This window comes from Microtus oregoni, unplaced genomic scaffold (genome assembly GCF_018167655.1).
Source record: "Microtus oregoni isolate MIOR12 unplaced genomic scaffold, Mior012 000000F_ref0000247, whole genome shotgun sequence".
Taxonomy (NCBI): Eukaryota; Metazoa; Chordata; class Mammalia; order Rodentia; family Cricetidae; genus Microtus; species Microtus oregoni.
In genome coordinates this window covers 92049373-92062836 of record NW_024543059.1, presented here as the reverse complement: position 1 = coordinate 92062836, position 13464 = coordinate 92049373, and the positions used below count along the sequence as shown (strand labels likewise).

Below are 13464 nucleotides of genomic sequence, written 5' to 3'. Positions count from 1 at the left end.
TCTGGAGAGAGCACATTTTAATACTAGGTCAGGACTCTCTAAACTTCTGGCAAGTCTAGAACAAAATTCTCTATTGCCTGATACCAGATTCTTTCAAATCTACTGAACAATGCAGCTTGGTGACCTAGAGGGTAGCAGGGGTGTAGATAATGGCTCTGTTGATTTCCTGGCTGATATCGACACAAACAAGACAGAAAAAAAAAAATCAGGATTTAACTGGAATGCAAATAAAAACACAATAGAAAATACACAATTTAAGAAATATTGCAAAGTATCATAATTATCAAAAGTTGCATTATTTTAATAAAACTACTCCTAATTATTTTTGTGGTTCAATGAATTTAATGTATGGCCCCATATATGCTAGGCAAGTGTTCTACAACTAAGTCCTCTTTTTACTCATTTATTTAAAGGAAGAAAAAAAATTTTTTGAGTTAAGGGCCTACTACACTGCCTAGGCTAGCCTTGAAGTTGTGACTCTCCTGCATAAACCTCCTTAAGCCACCCAAGCAGCTGGAATTATAGGTCTGAACCACTGGATCCAGCTCTACTAAATTAATATAAACAAAATTTCATAAAACTAATACTTAGTTTTACTGTTGTGTTCAAGTAGTAAACCTTTAACCTGGCATGCACCCCAGGTTGGCATCAAATTCATGATTTTTCTGCTAAATGTTTACAAATGCCGGAAACATCCAGCAAATCTTGTCTGAAAAATTACTACTTGGATTTAGAGATCATGGTATCATAAAGCTCTGTGAGTGTGTTTGTATACCTGTAAACTGATGAGAAGTAAAATGGCTTCTTGAGAAAGGCTGTCTCATGTCCTAATATCCTTGCTTAGAGATTACATCAGTAACTATGGAAACAGTAAAACTGTGCCCATTCTCAGCAGCGTTATACTGGGTTTTGGGTGTCTTAAAATAAATTATATCGACAAAACACTTTTGGGAATATGATTTAGAATTAACACAGCTTAATCATTTTCGATATAACACACATTTTGAAATATAATAACGGGAAGCTGGAGAGATGACTCAGCAGTTAAGAGCACTGACTGCTCTCCCAGAGGACCTGGGCTCAATTACCAGCACCCACATGGCAGCTCACCATTGTCTGTAACTCCAGATACAGTGATCCAACACCCTCATACAGACATACATGTAGGCGAAACATCAAGTACACAAAATAAAAATAAATTAAAAAAAGAAATGATAATAATGAGCCTGACATTACTCTGAATGAGTGCCAACCCCTACCAACTTGTTGACTAGCACCTCTACTGCAGGACAGGTAAGGAGCAAATCCACTTAAAAGCTCTGAAGCAAGCTGCACATTAGCTTACAAAGTGAACATCTTGTCAGGTTACAGTTACAGGAGAGGGAGAGAGAGAGAAGGCTTCTGTATGAACAGGTTGCAGGTCTTTCAGGTTTCATTAGATAGTCTGTCTACAGCCCTTTAAAGCCCTTCAAGTTATACTTGCTTGTATGTATCATTCTCAATTGGTAGTAGATCATATGCCATTGCCTGAAAGGTCAGTTCATGCAGGACAGTGGACACAGGATCAAAGCCACGGTCAATTATTAAGAGCTGGGAATGAGTTTTACCCTAGAATAACAAGATAAAAGTATCTTAAGAAATTTCAGTATCTTTATGTGAACACATTTTTAATATTTAAAACTTTTAATAATAATTTTGGTATTTAATAAAAGATTAATCCTGTCCCTCAACAAAAACACACAATAAAACAAAACAAATGAATGTCCTAAGATGTGAAATTATATTACAACAAACAAAAGCATGAGTGCACAGTAGGGAAAAACAAGGCTATGCAACTAACATTTTCATAATCAGATTGAGGCTATATACATCAATTTAATACTCCCTAATTTTCTTTGAAGAAGTAACATCTACCTTTCCCTAAATACTCCTTCTTCCTTTTCTCTCTCTCTAGGACGGGCTCTCACCATGTGGCTAAGCCAGGCTAGCTTTGAACTTGCCATCCTTCCTCAGTTTCCCCCATGCTGCGCCTACAGACACACAGTGCTACAACACCTGGCCAAAGTTAGTTTCTTGTGCATTCAGTTCTACAAATAGTAAGGCTGACATAATCTGTGAACAGCAGCTACTACTTGAGTTCTTTGTGTTGATATTTGCTAGTCAAGAAAAGCCTATTTTATTTCACAGAGATACCACCTCACAGTTTTTATGGCACCCTTGAGACAGACATTATCATATCCACATGACAAAGAGGCCATTAAAGTTCAGCATTAAATCAGCTATTTTAAGAGTACAGATTACATTAGCCAGGCAGTGGTGGCACACGCCTTTAATTCCAGCACTTGGGAGGCAGAGGCAGGTGGATCTCTGTAAGTTCCAGGCAAGCCTGGTCTATAAAGTGAGTTCCAGGGCAGCCAGGACTACACAGAGAAATCCTGTCTTGAAAACAAAAAAACAAAGCAAAAACAAAATAAAAAAGTAGAGATTATATTAATGACAATCAAGACTATAAATCATAATAAAAAAAAACCCTGTTAACATTAATTCAAAAACAATATCAACCACTAAACAGCAGACGAGGAGCAGTGTTGGAAATTCCACTGCTAATGCTTGAATCTTCTCCAGTTCTTTCTTTGGAGAGGGTGAGCGGTATGGTAGTGAGAACCAAACCCAGGCTTTCATGCTAGGCAGGTCTCTACCACTAAGCTATTATTCACTTTTGATGTTGAGCTCACTTTGTAGGCAGGCCCTGAACTTTGATCTTCCTCAGTCTCCAGAGTAACTAGGATTACAGCCCTGTGGTAGCAATCTTGGTTCGTACTCCATTCTTAGAAGTAGCTAACTCTTTAGCTTAGCAGTCAAATACCTAAGCAAGAGGTAACTAGCTACAATTCAGACAACATTTCCTATGTATTTGCACAGAGCAGACAGGTAAATCACGTAGCTAGACTTGAAAATGCGTCTGAATTACCACCTCTCCTGAGAGAGGTGAAGCAGTGAGGTACAGTGAGGAAGAGAATACTGTGGAACCAGATATGGGGTTGAGTTCAGCTGCGATCGGTTTCTTGTTGTATGACCTCGGTTAAGTTTCTCAACCTTTCTTACGTTAGTATTCACTTGGTAAAAATTATATCAAATGGCAGGACCTCTCCCTTGGGAGATTGTTGTGAAGGTTAAATGTATTTACAATGAAACACAACATACATGAGCTGAGAGTCTGCAGAAACACACAAATGAAAAGGCAATCCTGGGCATTTATAGAAATATTTGAAAGACCATGGTATCACTTGGCTGACGAATTAGGAAAGGTTCAAAACAAGGTAAGCCTCATAGGTGCTTGAATAAAGGAAGGTGCCACCTGAAGGATGTGCAGTTCTCCAGGAGAGAGAATAAAAAGAGGGAGGGAGAGAGCGAGCATCTGCCTTTTCCCCACTGAACCTCTATGGGACTAAAGAGACATCTACTATACTTCCTTGCCTTAACAAACACTTGTCACTGCCTCCCATGGTTGTTAAGCCACTCCACCTTTGTAGACTCACAGCTTTCACTAGACTTCTATGCCCAGAGTCACTAACCTTTCAAGTAACCAGCATAATTTCTTTTTTTTTTTTTTTTTTTTGGTTTTTCGAGACAGTGTTTCTTTGTGGTTTTGGAGCCTGTCCTGGAACTAGCTCTTGTAGACCAGGCTGGTCTCGAACTCACAGAGATCCGCCTGCCTCTGCCTCCCGAGTGCTGGGATTAAAGGCGTGCGCCACCACCGCCCGGCACCAGCATAATTTCTAAACTGACATCTTCCATTCATGTTTAACACTGAATTTTATCCTTCTATGTCTCCACCCAAAGAACTCTGTTACTCTTGCAATAAGATATTACTGTCTTTATTATGCTCTAGTCATTCTTGAAGCTCGGGGCCTCCTCCTGCAGCATACCTTCTAAGCCAGGTTTAGAGTAAGATAACTCCCAGCCTGTGTTGCCACTGTATTCTGTGCATTCCTCTCAAGCCGCCCACTGCACAGCACGGCCAATCAGCATCCTTGGCCTTCTCCTCTTCTGACTAGGGCAGTTCCTGCCTTTATGCTCTAGCTATTGTGTGGCTTCCTAGCCTCTGACACCACTTGTCCATCTTCTTCCGTGGCTCTTCCTTCTCTAGCCATGCCTACATGCTGGCATTCCCCAGGTTCCAACTTTAGGCTTTGATTACATTATATTATTTTTAGCAGACAATAACAAAGGTTGCTATGTATTTCTCTTACATGTACAAAATACTTAGATGTTACCTCATCTAATTTTCATAACAACCAAGCAAGGCACACATTATCATTCACTTCAGAGTTGAGAAACAACTCAAGATTGCAAAGCTAGTAATAGCAGGAATCCCAACCTTTATTAAATACTAACTCAGTGGAAGGCATTATTCTAAAGACTTCATACAATTAACTCATTTAATCCTTTCATTAGCTTAAAAATAGGCTTAAAAAATTAGTTTAAAGATGCCTTATTTAAAATAATTATTCATTAAATGGCAGAGCCAAGATGTGAACACACGGCTGACGTCAAAGCCTCAGCCTCCCTCAAGACAGAACTGTCAAACCACACAATCTACTAAAGTTTCCGCTAAGGACTATCAAATCAGAGCTGAAGATCCATTTTAATGATCCCCAAATCAATACTAGAAAACTGATGAGCACAGGCTGCTCTGGTTAGGGATGCAGCAGAGCTTCCGCAGAGCCACTGCTTGCTGTTTACAGTTACCTTTATCAGGCCTTTCTCGTCCATCTTGTAGTACTCTTCAAGTTTTTTTTCAACCATTTGTGCAAGCTTACTGGCATTATCTAGAGGTTTACTACAAATGGAAAAAAATATTTTAACAATTATCTTTCAGGACATACTTTACAATATTATAAAGGTAAATTCTAAAAGAAGACTACAACTTTGTTATAAAATGCAAACATTTACAAACATAGAAAACTATCAAACATGTCATATGCCATAGCCTTAGCATCTGCTTCAGAAATTTTAATATGAAGAAATAAAATATTAAATATAAAGTTGCCATTCCTGTATCCCTCCCTCTATCACTACACTGGATTCTATATATTCATTCCCCTAAAAGTGGAGGGACTCTGAAATCATTCTCAACATACAGAAAGAAAACGCTTGGGACATTTCTCCACGTACACATTTCTCTAGGTGCACTGCATATGAACGTAAAAATCCTGGGCCTTAGAATATATGCATTCTAAATGTTACCAAACTGCTTTCCAAAAGCCGGGCAGTGGTGGTGCACGCCTTTAATCCCAGCACTCGGGAGGCAAAGGCAGGCGGATCTCTGTGAGTCCGAGACCAGCCTGGTCTATAAAGTGAGTTCCAGGACAGGCCCCAAAAGCTACAGAGAAACCCTTTCTCAAAAAACAAACAACAACAACAAATCAAAAGGCAAAACAAACAAAAAAAAACCAAAATAAATAATAAATAAATAAAAACCCAAATTGCTTTCCAAAAGAAGTGACAACTCTCCCCCAGCAGCACATGCCGTTTCCTCACATCCTCTCTTTTGCTGTTTTCTTTTTTTTTTTTTTTTGGTTTTTCGAGACAGGGTTTCTCTGTGGTTTTGGAGCCTGTCCTAGAACTAGCTCTTGTAGACCAGGCTGGTCTCGAACTCACAGAGATCCGCCTGCCTCTGCCTCCCGAGTGCTGGGATTAAAGGCGTGCGCCACCATCGCCCGGCTCTTTTGCTGTTTTCTAAGACAGCTACACATTAAAACCTTGTATGTTCTGTGGGTGGAGATACGGCTCGGTGGTTTAACATGCTTAATGTTCTTGCAGGGAGCCTGGTTTTTGTTCCTAGAGCGCACATGAGGCTCTAACTGCAGTTCCTCTTCCGACCTCTAGGGCAGCTGTGCACACGTGGTGCACATAAATTCATGCAGGCACAAACACATTCATATAAACAAAAGTAAATAAATATTTAATAATAAAAAATGCAAGAATGGTAGCATCATACTTTAAATTGTAACTTCATGACTAGTGGTATTAGTATATTTTCTAAACCTACAAGAAAAATGTTGGAAAATGCTCTTCAGCTAGCACACTAACCTGCAAAATGGGGAAGGGTTCTCATATGACGCTTTTAAAAGTGTTTAAGAATCTTTTGATTTTAAAAATAAAGGCACAAGCCGGGCGATGGTGGCGCATGCCTTTAATCCCAGCACTCGGGAGGCAGAGGCAGGCGGATCTCTGTGAGTTCGAGACCAGCCTGGTCTACAGAGCTAGTTCCAGGACAGGCTCCAAAGCCACAGAGAAACCCTGTCTCGAAAAACCAAAAAAAAAAAAAAAAATAAAGGCACAAATAGCGATTTTTATATTTTTGCTGAAAATGTTTTTTAAAAAAAGTCATTTTATTTTAGAATTTACCTTAAAAGTTTCTATAGCATAAAGGAGTATTCTGTTAAAGAACAGGTAGAATTTGTGTATTTATGATGTGTGTGTATGTGTCTATGGAGGCCAGAGGGGACAGGGTCTCTCACTGAACCTGGAACTCGCCCTCTCAGCTAGACTGGCGTAGGAGACATGTGACCAGCCTCTGTGTGATTGCTGGGATCTGAACTCAGGCCTTCATGCTTGCACAAGTAGTGGTTTACCAATGCAGCCGTCTCCCGGCCCCAGAATTTTTAAAGCTAATCAAAGCATATCTGTAATAAAACTATTATATTATAAATGGTTTATATTTACTCACTTTTCTGAGTCTAACCAACCATCAACAGTAGAAGCTTAAAAGACACTAAACTCCAGCAAGAGGCAAACCACTCAGCTAAATTCCACTAAGCCCAGATTATCATTAGCATATTATTTACAGTTTTCCTCACTCCCAAGGTAAAAAGCTTGTTTGGTGATGTCTGAGTTAAAGAGATTTATTATACTGCTCTACTAATTAACAGATTTTACTGCTTTCTACACTCGTTTATTTGTGGACTCTAGCATGGAGTAGTGCAGGTATAGAGGTCAGAGGATAGCTTGTGATAATCAATTCCCTTTTTCCACCAGGGAGGCCTCGTGGCTCAAACTCAGTATCAGACCCTTGGTAGCAAGCCCTTTACCTGCTGAGTCATCTTGCCAGCTACCAACAGCGGATTTTAAAATGCCAACATTAAGAGTGATGAAGCATGCAGCAATGCATAAATGTGCAATTAAAGAGTTTACCAGTCAACTGGACAGATGCCACTGTTGAGACACAGAACCTGCTCAGGAAGTCAATGGCACACTTGCTATGCGCAGCAGTGGAGTGGAGGCACTGCCTTTCTTAGGAATTTACACGTGACGGCCTTTTATTCTAGCAACTCCATGAGAAGGCCATTGCCATCACTCCCATTTTATAATCATACCTTCTAAGACCAGATTAAACACAGCCAGCAGCAGAGCCAGGATTACAACCCAAGTGACCGACAGCACACACAGCAGTGTCTCTTAGAGAGTAACATTGAACAAAACACTATGAAACAGACAAAATCCTATGATCTCATCTATAGTAGTTCAAAATCAGGCAAAACTAAGCCGCACCTCAAAGGTGAGCAGCAGTTTGCTCTGGGGAGGGAGAGGGAAGGTGGCCAGTAGGAACTGGGGGGCTGTGGGATACTGCAGAGCTGTTCTTCACATGAGGGTCGAGCAGCTACTGTTCATACTGGAATGAACTTACAAACCTGATACAAAAAATGAATGTACTTTACACTAAACTTTGTTTTCATAAAGAAAAAAGTAAATAAAGGTATGCAGTATAAAAGTTTAAAAAATTTCGCCTTTTAAAAAAATTCTAAAATTTATTTAAAATGCCCACTGGGATCAAATACCACAAATGCTTAGGTACCGTAACAAGTGTTCAGATAACACAGCCATTTAAATCTGGTGTAAATGTAATGATAGATTAATAAATGCCAAGATTACAGCCAATAAAACAACCCTTGAAGCATTCCTTAAACTGATCAAACAAACAAAGCTTTCTATAAGTAAACGAAAGCAAACTTCAGTTCTGAGGTTCCGCTACAGAGGCTGTTACTCTGCGATCTGAAGCCTAAACTCTCGATTTTCTTTATGCAGAGCCTGGAGACCATACAAGGGAGCTCTACTCTGCAAAGCGATACAAAAAACAGAGCTACGGTGCTTTAGGCCTCATCCCAAATGAACAACATGCACACTCCACGCCTTACCTCTTATACCTCACTCCAGGGTTCTCATCCAGAGTGGCACACACTGTCACTATCTGCTCAGCCATCGCCTCCATGACCGCTTCCTTCCTGCTGGCGTTACTAGGGTCTGGACTGTAACAGTAATAGAACGCGTCTGGTACGTCAAGAGTATAAACCTAAAGGAGGTCAGAAAAATGTTGTGGTTGTGGTTACCACAACGAGAGCTGTATTAAAGGTTGCAGCATTAGGGAGATTGAGAACACTGCCCTATAGGAACGTATTTCCCACCCACGGATGTCTTGACTATGGAATGTTAGTACAACAGACACGTATCATGCACGAAGCTCTAAGAACCACTCGTGTGTGTGTGTGTGTGTGTGTGTGTGTGTATACACAAGTGTGATGGGGTAGGGAGGGTTAAATGCTCGTCTGGCATGTTCAAGGCCCTGGACTTGATCCCCAACACCTACCAAAACCAAACAAATCCCCAACAACAAAAATGACCATCAAGAGTAACAAAAGCAATTGTTTGGCTCCAACATATTTTTTGTTTGTTTGTTTTTTTCGAGACAGGGCTTCTCTGTAGCTTTGGAGCCTGTCCTGGAACTAGCTCTTGTAGACCAGGCTGGCCTCGAACTCACAGAGATCTGCTTGCCTCTGCCTCCCGAGAGCTGGGATTAAAAGTGCGGCAGCTCCAATATCTCTTTCTTTTCCTGGTTATATCTCTATTGTTTTCTTCAGCTTAGGTCCCAGAATACAGAAGATGTTAAATAAAACCCCAGCCAATCACAATGACTTCACAGTGACATCCAAGACTCCACTTTCCCTTAAAGATTTGAGGATTGGACCAAAGCTTCCTCATCCATACTATCCTGAGGATGCTGTAGCCTCCTGCAGTCTACACTCGCGGCCAGCTTATGGAAAGACCTATCTACTATACCCACACTCCCTGTGACCCAGATTCCTGCTTTTCCCCACCTATTTCTGCTTCTGCAGTTTTGCATTCAAGTCATTCTTACCCCCTAGAATGTGCCTCTTAATTGCTACCATGAAAAACTATATTCACAGGCTCCTAGTAAACACTCCTTTTGTGGCTGACTATGACACAAGTCCTCCCTTAGTTACAGTGCCGACTCCAGTCACTGGGAAGCACAGTTAGACAAGCCTATCCAAGACATTTTCAGCTTCCCATGTGCTTAGCGTAGTCGTGGGACTAAATCTTAGCAAATACAGTATAAATGAAGGTTCTTATTTTAGTCTGTCTCTCTACTTATTATATACCCTCTGTTATCCTGCTACCCCAAATAAGAATATAATAATTTTATAGTCATCTGGTTCATGAAGGGAATACCTAAGAGAATAGGCTCCTGACAATTCTGTAGACTGTGTAAGTGTTATAAAGCCCATTTCCTGACTTTTAAACAGAAAGAAGTACATTTTCACACTGTTTTGGCCACTGAAAGCTTGTATTTTCCTACTTTACTCAGTTGAACCTAATCCTAACTAATACAGCTTTTGAATACTCTGTATCTGTCATTGTTCTCGAATGAGACTAAACTAGCTATTACGGTCATCACTCCGCAGAACTGCCTTGAATGTAGCCATCTCTAGTTGGGACAGTCTCATTTGTGGACCAGGCTGGCCTTGGGATCCTATTGCCTTTGCCTCCCTAGTGCTGGTATCTGAGGCATGCGCTATGACACCTGCCTGAAATAACATTATGATTACATCTCAGATGAGCCCCTGCTCCTAGCTTAGAGCATTTAGCAGTACGTCACATGTATTTCCAATATGTTTTTAGTCTCATCACAATTTTTCCATAGCAATTAAACTTATTAGGTAAAGCCAGGCATGGTACTGGGCATCTCTAATCCTACTGCTTATTAGGTACAATCAGACACTACCTCAAAATAATTTTTGTAAGTAAATTCTCATAAGATGTATATCAAGGAAGTAAATTAGGAGAGGACCTTAACGATCATATTTCACAGACTGGTAGTAAACTCCCTCAGGGGACTTCTTTCTATACACTGATATTTTCTGCCATAAACCATCAACTTAAGTCTCGTTGCTATAAAATTCCTTCCTGCAAACACAGCAACCATAGGATTTGAAAGAATTCTGGGGCTAAAACTATTTATTATCTTTTGTGAAGTAATGATCTGGAAATACCCACAGCATTTTCTAGACTACTGTTTATAGCACACATGACTTCGGGAAGCCTAGTTTCATCCTACACTAAAGTTACATATTGTAGTAAAGGATGAATTTTAAGAAAACTTAATAGAGTCTTAAAATCTTACACTACGGACTACAGTGTTTGCCAGACTAGCAAAGCTGAAAAGAGGAACGCTGTGTCTAGGATCTTTCTAGTCCCAAATACTGACCTGGTAGTTCCAAAGATCTCCAAATATTCCTCTAGATAATCTAAAGTCTAAACAGAAAACTGAGTAGAACAACTGTCTATTCACTGGCTGTGTAACTTGGGGTAAGTTTTTAACCTCTTAAATTTCCAGCCTTTAAAATGGGTATAGAAAGCCAGGCATGGCAGTACATGCCTTTAATCCCAGCACTCAGGAGGCAGAGTGACTGACTCTGAGTTACTGGCCATCCTGGTCAGGACAGCTTCGGCTACATAGTGAGGCCTTGCCTTAAAAAAAAACGACAAAAAACAAAAAAACACGAGACAAAACATGGGAATATAAGTATCTACAGAACTAGTGAAAAGTTGAAATTACTAAATTTATGTAAAGCAACCAAGAAAATGATCTGAGAGAGTAAATACTCTATTGGTGACTACTATTCTCATCACTGCCATCATTAACCAAGCTCGTTAACTGTGTTAAATACAAAACAAATAAACAGTCTTTTTTTCACAGTTATATGTATCAAATATTTATTTAAAACTTTTGTTTAAATATCATAAAGGATTACAAAAGCTAAAGAAAGAGCTCTGAATTTCATAATCTAATGACTGGGGATGAAACTTAACAGACATGATATGTGAGACCAGATAAGAAATTTAAGCCCCTCTTTTCATTATTAATGTTGTATTCCAATTTTTGTTCATATTTCTTCATTTATTTGTAGGTTAGGCACAACATTTACCAACACCAAATAAATACATCAAACATTCTCAGATCATGATTTAGCAACAAGCTTATAAAACTAATTCTGAAAATCTATTATGAGCAAAAATTAAAAAATAAAAATTACCAGTACCTGAGACTCATGTGGAATAAAGGAAATGTTTATTTCTTTACATCTTCTTATTGACTTGGAGCAAGATGTCTTAATCTTGTTAAAGAGGCTGTCAGGACAAACTGGGGGGGAAGCACAAGTCCATAAACATTTTAAATAAATCATCCTAACATGCAATCATATTCTTATGCATAGCAGCTGGATTTTATAGAGCAGACTACCCCACAGACAGACAGTCAATACAAGGCACAACACAGACGGGGAGTAACAGGCTTCTTTTGTTGTTGTTTTTCAAGACAGAGTTTCTCTGTGTAGCCCTGGCTGTCCTGGAACTTGCTCTGAAGACCAGGCTGGTCTCAAACTCAGAGATCCTCCTACCCCTGCCTCCCAAGTGCTGGGATTAAAGGCATGCGCCAGCACCACCCAGCTTCAGACTTCTTGTTTACATACAGTTACATAAGAGAACATATAAAACATAAATGTCTCGGGACTTCTGTCCTCTCTTCCACTTTTCAGGTATATATATATACAATGGGAAAAATATGGTAGATTTTTTTTCTCCCATAAAATATGCCAAACAAATATTTTCTTTGGTACCTTCCAACAGGCTGCTTTCTGCTAATTGGAATTATGGTTAAGATTCCTAACGCTCATACATGGTAACTAAAAAGCAGAGACTCTAAGGCCAACAGGACGTTGAACGAGGAGGTAAGGCACTTACAGTCAGTGAAGTACAGATACGCGGCTTTATATTTGTTCTCAGACTTACTTCCAAAATCTCGCAAGAAACAATCTACAGACTTAAAAAGAAGTGAGATGTTAACACATATTTTATTAAATACTGATTTCAAAATGCTAGCTTTGAAGTAACCAAGTTTATAATATCTCAATAAAATAACCCCTTACTGGCTAAAAGTCTAACCTACGAACGGATCTTTAAAGCTAACCACTTCTCCAGTCAGTGTCAGCTAAGACCACAGAATAAGGTCACACGCGAGAAGGAAACATGAATACATGGATGGTGTTATGGGCAAAGAGGCTGTCTAGGACACAGACAACAGATGGTAAGATTATTGGATGACAACAGATCAAGGAACTGAGAAGCCAAGGTACTGGCAGCACTACCTGACAATGAGATCACCAAGACTAATTACTGAGGAAGTGTGACTGCGAGTGTGGTGGGCACCTCAGGGAGGAAGGGAACAGGGGATGCCGTATGCGACAGACTGAGAAAGAGAGATAGGCGGGGCTGGAGAGACTGCTTTTGTAGAGCACCTGAGCAGAGCTCCCAGCTGTCCTCACCCTCAGTGCCAGGGTATTTGATGCCTTTTTCTGGATCTGCAGGCACCCATGAACACATGTGGTATGTAGACATACATACAGGCAAAAGATACATGCATGTAAAATAAAAGTAAATTTAAAAGATAAATTTATTTTATATCCTGAAGGCAGTTTCTCATCCCTCCCCGCCACCTCCCACCCCCAACCCACTTCTCCTTCCCTTCTGTTCAGAAAAGGTCAGGCTTCACATGGGTATCAACAAAACATGGCATACAAATTGCAGTAAGACTAAGTACCTCCCCTTGTGTTAAGGCTGGGGAAGGTGACCCAGTATTAGTAGGGTCCCAAAATCCAGCAAAGGAGTCAAAGGAGGCAGAGGCAGGTGGATCTCTGTGAGTTCGAGGCCAGTCTGGTCTACAAGAGCTAGTTCCAGGACAGGAACCAAAAAGCTACAGAGAAACCCTGTCTCGAAAATTAAAAAAAAAAAAAAATGTTAATGATTTGAATGGGAAAATGAAAACAAATCTGACCCTTCTTCTCTTGCAAACTCCATCTCTGTAACACTCCACAGATCTAAGTCTCTAATGACTAACTTTTCCTTTTGCCTTACAGGTATCCATTTTGATCTTAGAGACCACTAATTCAAATTTCTGGAGAGAACCCTTTCCTTCCATCAGCTGTTTAAACAGCCGCGTGGGTCTCTCCACGCTGTGCTACTTTTCTGCTCACAACAGCAAACTCTTCAAGCACTGATGTCCCTAGCTGGAGGTTCTCTTCATCTCGCTGGATGTCCTCTCTGTGG

The 13464-nt window shown here is 40.1% G+C and overlaps 1 protein-coding gene across 1 annotated transcript in view; it reads right to left on the bottom strand.

Moving 5' to 3' along the window:
• The window catches only part of Stxbp3 (syntaxin binding protein 3), a 49314-nt gene that overhangs the window by 18274 nt on the left and 17576 nt on the right, over nucleotides 1-13464 (bottom strand). Inside the window, exons 5-9 of the mRNA XM_041650554.1 lie at nucleotides 12103-12181; nucleotides 11403-11503; nucleotides 8202-8356; nucleotides 4753-4843; nucleotides 1484-1608 (exon numbers count right to left, since the gene is read on the bottom strand). Coding sequence (XP_041506488.1) covers nucleotides 1484-1608; nucleotides 4753-4843; nucleotides 8202-8356; nucleotides 11403-11503; nucleotides 12103-12181 — 551 coding nt within the window. The remainder of the gene's footprint in view (nucleotides 1-1483; nucleotides 1609-4752; nucleotides 4844-8201; nucleotides 8357-11402; nucleotides 11504-12102; nucleotides 12182-13464) is intronic.